The following is a 9,744-nucleotide window of genomic DNA, read 5'->3' on the forward strand; positions in this document are numbered from 1 at the left end:
ACTTCACTTGTAATTAAGGAAATACAAATTAAAACAAATATAGGGTACGATTTCACACCCATCACACTGGCAAAAATTTAAAAATCTGACTATCAGTTTTGCAAGAATGAGGAGCATAGAAACTCTTTTACATTTGGAGGAAGGAATATAAATTGATATAACCAAACCACTCCAGCAAGTGGTTTTGAATTATCTGGTGGAACATTCTGTAGCTTATGACCCAGCAGTTCCATACTAGGTATATACCCTAGAGAAGGCCTCAAAGGTGCACAGGAGACATACATAGTAATGTTCATCACAGCCTTGTGTGTAATAGGGAAAGATTGGAAAGAACCTAAATATGCATCAATAGGATGGATAAATTGTGATATATTCATTTAGTGAAGTGCTACACAGTGGTTAAAATGATCTAGAGAGACAGGTATTAACATGAATCAAATTTCAAAAACATAAGGTTAAATGAAAAAAATCACAATGTGGAGTACATCTAGTGTGATTCCATTGATATAATGTTTAAACAGGTATAAACACAATTTTTTTTCTGTCTATGCATGGCTTACATAGTTAATAAAAACATGGTGAGAATGATGAACACCAAATTCAGGATAGTGGTGACTTTGGGGGGAAAGGATTGTATCACGAAAGTGTATATAGGGGACTGCAAATATATCTGCCCTGTTTTAAAGTTTTCTTCAAATTAAAAATTACAGCATATTTATTGGAATGCCAAAAGAAGCTCAGGAACCAAGGAGCCTTCTTCTGTTAGAGCAGACGCAAAAATCAGTCTTGGAGATTAGTTCTCATAAAAGGTGATAAAAATTGATTCATAAGCTTTCAGAAAAAACCTTCAGAGAACAGCAATTAGAAACTATATACTTGTGTCTGGGCATGGTGTCTCATGCCTGTAATCCTAACACTTTAGGAGCCAAGGTGGAGGGATCGCTTGAGGCCAGGTGTTCAAGACCAGCCTGGGGAGCATGGCAAGACCCTGTCTCTACAAAAAATAGAAAAATTAGCCAGGCTTGGTGGCACATGCCTGTAGTCCCAGGCTGAGATAGGAAGATCGCTTGAGCCCAGGAGTTTGAGGTTGCAGTGAGCTATGATGACACCACTGCACTCTAGCCCAGGCAACAGAACAAGACCCTATCTCAAAAAAACAAACAAAAAAATTATATATTCAGGCCGGGCGCGGTGGCTCATGCCTGTAATCCTAGCTCTCTGGGAGGCTGAGGCGGGCGGATTGTTTGAGCTCAGGAGTTCGAAACCAGCCTGAGCAAGAGCGAGACCCCGTCTCTACTAAAAATAGAAAGAAATTAATTGGACAACTAAAAATACATAGAAAAAAAAAATTAGCCAGGCATGGTGGCGTATGCCTGTAGTCCCAGCTACTCGGGAGGCTGAGGCAGAAGATGAGGTTGCTGTGAGCTAGGCTGACTCCATGGCACTCTAGCCCGGGCAACAGAGTAAGACTTTGTCTCAAAAAAAAAAAAAAAAAAAGTTAAGAACAAAAAGCACAAAATATGATCAGTGTAAATTTTAACCTTTTAATGCTTAGATAAATTCCTTTAGGAATTGGAAGACCTTTTGTGCAAATTCATTTTCTTGGATATCGTACACCATTTTTAAAAAATTATGAAATATATACATATATAGACAAGTGCGTAGGACATATGTGTACAGTTCGTTTGTAATTATTATATAAAGCAAATTCTGTGTGGCCACCACCCAGGTTAAGAAATAAAGCTTTCCAGAAGCCCTTGTGTGGTGTACCATGTGATTTGTTTTATAATGGTATAAACAAGTATATAAATAGGCTTGTTATTTCTCTTACATTTTAAAAGTTGGTTTTTGAAAACATATTGCTAGCATTGATTTTTTAAATTTTCAACATAATTTTGGATTGAGAAATGTTGATCCAACTCTATGATGCCTAAGAAAACTGCGGAGAATACGATTTGATTCATGGTTTGCAGAGGTTGTGGCCACAGTTGGCAACCACGGTGTCCCGGCTGGTACCTGTGCCCTAGCCAGTGATCTCTCCCCTGCAGGCTCTGGGGAATGGTGAGCAGTCCTCTTCAGCAACATTTACAGTTAATTCATTTGAGCAATATCTCTTCTTTTGGCCAGAGCTCCAAGAAGTTCACAAGTAGCTTCAGAGCTCCGTTTTCCCCGACATTGGCCAATGGGCTAGGTGTGTGGTCCTTAGCATTTTGGACCATCCCCTCCTGTCTGAGCATTTGCTGTCTTTCCTGAGACACTGGACATTTTTTAAAAGACTCTTGGAGTAGATTTCCGTTGATGGTCAGGTGAAGAGCCCTTAGCCTGAGGACCAGGAAAAAACACACTAGACCAGGGTTTCTCAACAGTGGCACCATTGACATTTTGGACTGGATAATTCTTTGTTGTAAGGAGCTGTCCTGTGCATTATGTTTAGCAGCATTTCTGGCCTCTACCCACTACATGCCAGTAGCACCCTCTCAGGTGTGACAACCAAAGTGTTTTCAGACATTGCCCAGATGTCCCTGGGAAACTTAATCACCCCCAGTTGGGAACCACTGCATGAGAGCACAGTATTCACATGAGGCTGATCTTCCCTTCTGGATGCGGCAGCTGTAAGGGAGGTGAGTGGGGAGGCGATCTGGATGAAGGCCCTAACTTGCAGCAAGAGGAGGGAAGGGCAAAGAGCCAGTAAATAGAGGTGGGGGCTTCAGGGTAACAGTTAATGACAGTGGGGAGAAGGGAGGGTGGGTGCAGAGGGGCGAGGCTGTGAGGTGTGGTGTGAGCTCCCTTCAGAAGGAACCGGGAGGAGTGTGCTAGCACAGAGCTCAGCCTTCTCTCCTCCCTCCACCTTCTCCCTGCTTGAGCCGACGACCTTGAGTCCTAAGGAGCTTTAGACCCTCCTAACTATTTTACCACTTTCCTCCTGACCTTGTAGAGAGAGTGGTGTGAGTCCAGTAAGTGGGTTAAGTTTCTTGTAGAGAGGCTGCAATTGTTTGATCATTTGTCCACTCAGAAGACATTTGTCAAGCACCCTCTTGGGCAGGGGCTGTGCCAGGCACTAGGAACCTCCCTGATGGCTCAGGACTGTACGGTCTGGATAGGAGGCAGCTCAGCCAGCACAGGCAGCCCTGGGAGGAGGAGGAGGCAGGCTCTGTTGTCAGACTGCCTGGGTCTGTATCCCAGCTCTGCACCTGGCTGTTGTATCTCCTTTGGCAAGTGAGTAATGCTCCTAAGCCTCAGTGTCCCAGTCTGTGAAATGGGGCAGTGACTAAGAGCATGTGTACACCCTGTAGGATAGTACCTGGCATTAGTGAGCACTTGATAGTATTTTAAATGTTTTATTATTACTACTACTACATAAGGCTGTCACAGACTTAAACAGTATCAAGAAAATTGAGGGAAGAGTAACCAAAGACTTCACAGATGTGGCATTTTTGAGATGGGTCTTAATAAGGCTTTATCAGGAAAAATAAGAAAGTTGTGGGATTAGGGGAAGATGAAGCACTAAGTAAGATTCATGCAGAAGAAAGAGCAGCCAGGAAATCAGGACTGCCAGCCAGCGTGGTTTCTGTAGGACAGCCGCTGGCTCTGTGATCTTGAGGCTGAGAGAGGGGCGGGAAGCAAGGCAGGTAGGGCCTTGGGGTGGGGGGACATTTGGCCTGAGGGGACATAAGTATGGAACCCCTTTGGCTTGGACTTTCTTCATTCCTTATGGCTTTCCTCCAAAATAGATTAAGAAGAATTGGCCATTTTAATCCCATTTCCCTCTCCCTGGGGCAATGAAATGCTAAGCGTTACTGAGCTTTTAGAAACTGAAAAGCAAATTGGTTTGTGGTGAGACCTTGTGCTGTCAAATGGAGGCCAGGCTGGGGGGACGCTGGCAACCAGTTCACACCCAAAGAGTCCAGCTGCTTCTCAAGATGTCCCAATTCTGACCACTCCAAGGGTGTCTGGCTCCTTGGCATTCACGGAGGGGCCAATCAGTCGGCCTCTGGGTTGCACTGTGCTTTCTGCCTGTCTCTCCTCTGCCGCTCACATGCTGCCTCAGGGCAGGGGCTGGACGCCGTCCTGGTAGACTCAGGATAACCAGGGCATCTGTGCCCAAGGAGCAGCGTGTTTATTTCCCTGGAGTCTGTGGCGTTGTGCCTGAGGCTTTGCTGACTCAGCCTGGGGCTGCCTGGCATCCACCTCGCTCCCGAGACCTCAGTCCCAAGGTCACCATTGTCCCCTGGATGGTGCTGACTTTGGCTTCGCCACTCTCTGAAACTTCACGCAGTGAACACGGACTTACTGAGCACTTCCTGCCGTGCTGGGCACAGATGGTACAGTTATGAATGAGACAGGCACCATCCCTGGCATTGTGGAACATGCCACCCTGTGGGACGGAGAGACACTGAGCAGACCGTCTGAGTGGACAAGGTGGACAAGGGCTCAGAAAGGGACAAGTACAGGAGTCGTGGCGACATAGAGCAAGGCAAGGAACCTAATCTACAAGGCGTGACAAGCTCAGGAAAGGCCTCTGTGGGAAGAAGACCCCCCCACCCCGAGATGCGAGAGGGCAGAGAGGCAGGCAGAGGGGCAGGGGGAGGATGTGGGGAGCCCTCCTCACCAAGGCACCTGTCACCAAGTCCGGGGAGCTTCCTCGGCCGCATCCCCCGGCCTGCCTGCTGTCTTTGGCACCACTCTCTCTCTTAAATTCCACCACCCCTACACTCTCCCCATCCTACGTTTTTCCCTTCCTCCAGTTGCTCTTTTGTCCGCTTTGCTGGCCCATCTTGCTCCTCTCACAGATCATGTCAGCCTTCCTAGAGGTTGGCTATGCTCTCCAAGGCCATGGACAGTGGTGATAGGAAGCCAGGCTTGCGGGAGGCCAGCCTGGCTGGTCTCTGGCTCTTGCCTTTACCCCTTACTGGTCATGGGACCTTAGACAAGCAAGTGACCAGCCGCTCTGTGTGCTGGTGTCCTGTCTGTAAAGGGGGTTCCTTGAACGAGGCAGTCTTAAGTGGGGTAGTGCTGTAAAGTGCTTAGCTCAGGGCCTGTGTGAGCCAAGAGTTAACACAGCCCCCTCCCCTTCAGGGTCAGAAACTGTCTAGGTTCAGTTGACTTTCTGTTTTTTTCTGGAAACCTGATGAATGTGGAATGTCAGGGCGTTCCCCGGCAACAGTGCTTGTGCTGAAGCTGACCCCTGCTTAGTAAATTGCATCTGGACTAGGAGTTCTCTGTATGACCTCTAAATACCCACTGAGCCATGGCTTTGGGCTTCCCCAGTGTGGTGTCTTATAACTGGGCAGGCTCCTTGCAGGGACCCTGGAAGCTCTGTCTGTGGGGCTGTCACAGGAACTGCCAGCTCCTTTGGGGCCAGGGCAGCTCCTGAACCTAGTCTGCTTACACCTGAATTGACACCTGGAGGTGGCCTCACATGTCAGGTGAATGTCCAGCTCTGACATTCTATCAGTTCACTCATTTACAAGTATCTGTTGACGGCCTGCTATGCCGTAGGCCTGAGAACGCAATGTTGAGCAAAACAGATTCATTCTCGGCCCTCAAGGTGTTAACAATCCGGTGGGGAGATGGCTGTCAATCAAAGCGTCACACAAGCAATAGTAAAAGAACACCCTAATAATATGCACGTCATGCTGAGAGCGTGTAGTGGGGAGATGGGACCTAGTTAGAGAGGTCAGGGAAGGCTTCCATGAGGAAGTCACGCTGGGCCTGGGATCTGATGGATGAAAAGGCACTAACCAGACCAAGAAGGGGGAGGGAAGGGTCCAGGAGGAGAAAACACAGAGGCCAAGGCTTTGTGGTGGGTGCAAGGTGCAGGGAATGAAGGCAGGCGGGGCTATATCATGTGGTCCTTAGAGGCAGGGCTGAGCGTCAGATCATTTAATGACCCAGGGCCACCCTGGGCGTATGGATCAGTGAGAGCCGCTGCCCAAACACAGTCACCCTGGTATTATTTTTGCTTTGTCATCTTAAGAGCAGTGAGAAGCAGGTTAATGGAGGATGGAGATGTGTTGGTGGGAGGAGGGGTTAGCCTGATTGAATTTATAATTTGAAAAGCTCATTCTGGCTGCAGGAGGCTGAGGTCAAGTCCCAGGGGAGTGAAGTTTGAAATAACCTTGAGGGAAAAGGCTTTTAACGGAGAAGGAAGCCCAAGGTGTGTGCGGGCTTCATAGAGCATTGGAGGGGGATTTGCAGCCAGAGAGGAAAGTTGGCCTTTAACTGCAGGGGTGTTGGCCTCCCTCATGTCCATTTTTGTCTTCTGTGATCCCAAACCACAGGGTAAAGGAAGGTGGGCATGGGCTATGATGGAAGATAGAGGTGGCCAAGGATGCCCCAGATATGGGCAGAAAACCTTCAGGGCACTCATAACAAATCAAGCCCCACGGCGGTGTTTTCTGTAGCTTGGAGAATTGTTCTTGGCATCAAAGGCACACATTTTCCATTAAATGGGGTGAATGAAAGTCACATTTCTCTTTGTCTCTCTCTCTTCCCTCCAGGCTTATATTTGGCACCCTTTACCCTGCGTATTATTCCTACAAGGCTGTGAAATCAAAGGACATTAAGGAATATGTAAGTAGCACTGTTTATTTGAGGGGGTGGCTGATGGGGTGAGGAGGGGCAGCTGGGTGTGAAGGGTGGGAGACGGCGGATGCCCTCCTTGCTGTGGGCACTAGCAGCAGAGCAAATGAGTCCCTTCATCACTCTTCTTCTCATGAGACATCGCAGGAGTCCTGTCTACTGTCTAGACCTCGAGTGTTGAAGAGAGGAAAGCAGAGAGATATGGCAAGAGGGGATGGCATCTGGAATGGGAGGTCCCCTCTGCTCTGCCACGTGCCACGAGTAACTTCACCTTCCCTCAGCCTCAGTTTCCTTGTCTGGAAAGCACTCTGTAGACCATAAGCATCCGGATTGGGAGACAGTGTGGCGCTCAGGGCAGGAGCATGGGTCCTGGAGTCCAGCAGACCTGGGTTTGGTTCCTGGCTTTGCAACTCTGCCCTCATTCCAGTGCTCCCCGTCTAAGCCCTCTTGCTATATAAGCTCTTTGAGTGCAGGGCTGTTCGTCATTCTGTATCTGTTTCCTGCAGCATGTCGCAGAGGGCAAGCACACAGGAACGGAATCCGGGAGGATGTACTGGTTGGAGAATTGTGTTAATTACTGTTGGTTGATTTGGGTGCCCCTGTCACCAGCCCTGGATATGCTGAGTGGCACCGTCAGGCAGAAAGACTGCCAGACTAACACTGATTGACAAGGACCTGTGTGGGGTGGTGAGGGAAGGGTGTTCCTTCCCATGTAGGACACACACCCAGGTCAAAGAGAAAAGGGTATGGTTTATGGCATGAAGAGACAGAGGTCAAGTCCTGGCTCTGACATTAATGCAATGCTGGGCAAGTAGCTTAAACTTCTGAGAGCCTCCATGTCCCCATCTGAGCATCCCTCTTTTACTCAGAAGATGTCACTTGGCAAGTTTGGTGTAGGTAAAGAAACATTTCAAAGCAGGCCTGGAAAGTCATTATTTTCTTTGTCAGATTTCCCAGGAAGTCTTTATGGTGAAACCAGCCACCTCCAGATGAACTTCAACCAGAACTTGCCCCCTTCTCTCCCAGTTTCCCAGAACTACTTGCCTCTGCTTGCATCTTCTGCTCCTAAGCAAGGGATCCAGAGGGGAGCAATTTCCTCTCTGGAGATGGGGTCCTGGTACATGTGAGGGAATCTCAGCATGCACACTATAAATAGCTGTGAGGTTGCAAGCACAGAACCTCCTGGTTCTCAATCGCCTTGGCATAGGACAAAGCCTGAGGCAGCCTCTTCCAGCCATCCCTCTCCTGACGCCTCCCCACCCGCAGCACAGGAAGCTATGCCAGGGAAGGCAGCCTTATTGGGGTCACCGCAGTACAAGGTCTGATCCTTCACTTTGCAGGGGCAGAAACTCGATTCTGTCTGCTCATCCAGGAGGGATCGAACTCTGGTGAATTGTTTTGCTCTAACTAAACTCACAGGAGCCTGGTTTACGACTAGAGTGACAATTCATTAATTTAGAGTGACAGCCATAACTGATGGCAGAGCAGCTGTTTGTGCTGGCTGCTGAGAATACACTTTCCCTATGGAAAGCTCGAGAGTTGAGATTAGAAGACTTCTTGGTAAAAATGGAATCTGAAGAAAGGATCCGAGTAGTGTCAGGGGAGGCCTGCCTCCTTTCTCTGCACACACACACTCCTGTTTCCTTCCTGCAGTCCTTTTGACTAGTAGGCTCGTTTGTCCAAGAGAGAAACCCAGGAGTTTCCTCCGACTCCCGTCTCTCCCTCACCACCCACTTCACGCACACACACACCTGGCGGTGACCGTGTCCCTTCTCCCCTATCCTCTGAAAAATCTTCAGGTCTCTTTTCCTTCTCTGCTGCCACTCCTAAAGTTCTCATCATTTTCCTGGAATGTTGCAGTAGCCTTCTAGAGTAGTTTTTTGTCACTGTAACAAATTACCATGAACTCAGAGGCTTAAAACAACACAAATGTATTATCTTACGATTCCAAAGATCAGAGGTCCAGCAGGTCCCACTGGGCTAAAGTCAAGCTGGGCTGTCACTGTCCTTGCCGTGTCTGGTTTCTAGAAGCCACCCCTCATTCCCAGGTTTGCGCCCCGCCTCCTCCTCCTTCAGAGCCAGCAGCGTTATACCTCCCTCTAAGCCAGCTGAGAAGGTTCTCACTTTTAAGGAGTCACGTGATTACATTGGGCCCACCTGGATAATCCAGGCTCGTCTTCCCATCTGAAGGTCCTTAACTTAATGACTGCGAAATCCCATTTGCCACATAGGGGTTAAGACATGGATGTCTTTGGGGAGCCACTATTCTGCCTGCCACACCTAACTGGTTCCCCTGCCTCCTGCCCCTCATTTCCCAGTCTGTTGTCCATGTAACATCCAAGAGCCTTTAAAAAATAGAAATCTATTAATTTCACTCCTCCTGGATCCTTTAATGGCTGCCAGATCGAGTCCAAACTGCATTATACGACATTTAACACCTGTCTTCATCTTACTCCTTCCCTTCCCAGCCAGTTCTCTGCACCTGCCCTCCGTCTCAGTACCTAAGGCGTGGTCTGTGGGCCAGCGTTATCAACATCACCTGGGAACTTGTCAGAAATGCAGAATCTCAGGCCCTCCCCAGATCTCCTAAATAAAAACCACATTTTTAACAAGCTCCCCAATTTGAGAAACAGTGTTCAAGACATTTATAGTTTCCTGTGTCTTTCCAAACTTACTGTACTAGTCAAGGTTTTTGGATAAAAAGTTAAACAGAAAGGAATTTATGGGAATTTGTCGAATTAACTAGAAAGTGGGAGAAAGATACTCAGGACCTGGGGAGGATCTGAGAAGGTTGGCTGGTGGTCAGGGCCAAGCTCGTGCCATGGGGAGGGCCTGGTTAGGAAGCCTCTGCTGGCATCACATCGAGGACGCTGGCTGCCTGTGTCTGTGTCCTTGGAACGTTCCCTGAAGGTGCAAAGTCCTGCATAGGGGCATCTGAGTTTTTGAAGCCCAGACAACAGGCCTTGCCTCCCACAAAGACCCTCATGCTGGGAGATTTCTCCCCATTTAGAAGGTGTTGGATGTGACTACCAGTGGAAAAAAAAGTAGCCATTATAGGTACCTCTTTGCCTGCCCAACACCTGCATCCACATCCACTCCTTTACATGTATTTTAGCTTTAAAAACAACCTTCCAACAGGAATTCTATACAACTCACTCACTC

General features: G+C 48.3%; 1 protein-coding gene across 3 annotated transcripts in view; it reads left to right on the plus strand.

Moving 5' to 3' along the window:
- The window catches only part of REEP1 (receptor accessory protein 1), a 114,497-nt gene that overhangs the window by 44,115 nt on the left and 60,638 nt on the right, over positions 1-9,744 (plus strand). For 2 of the 3 annotated variants that reach the window (XM_012644238.1, XM_012644240.1), the window contains exon 2: positions 6,501-6,573. The exons of the other annotated variant lie outside the window; for it this stretch is intronic. In XM_012644238.1, coding sequence (XP_012499692.1) covers positions 6,501-6,573 — 73 coding nt within the window. The remainder of the gene's footprint in view (positions 1-6,500; positions 6,574-9,744) is intronic. 3 annotated transcript variants of the gene reach the window in all.

The sequence above is a fragment of the Propithecus coquereli genome, unplaced genomic scaffold (assembly GCF_000956105.1).
Source record: "Propithecus coquereli isolate 6110/MARCELLA unplaced genomic scaffold, Pcoq_1.0 Scaffold208, whole genome shotgun sequence".
Taxonomy (NCBI): Eukaryota; Metazoa; Chordata; class Mammalia; order Primates; family Indriidae; genus Propithecus; species Propithecus coquereli.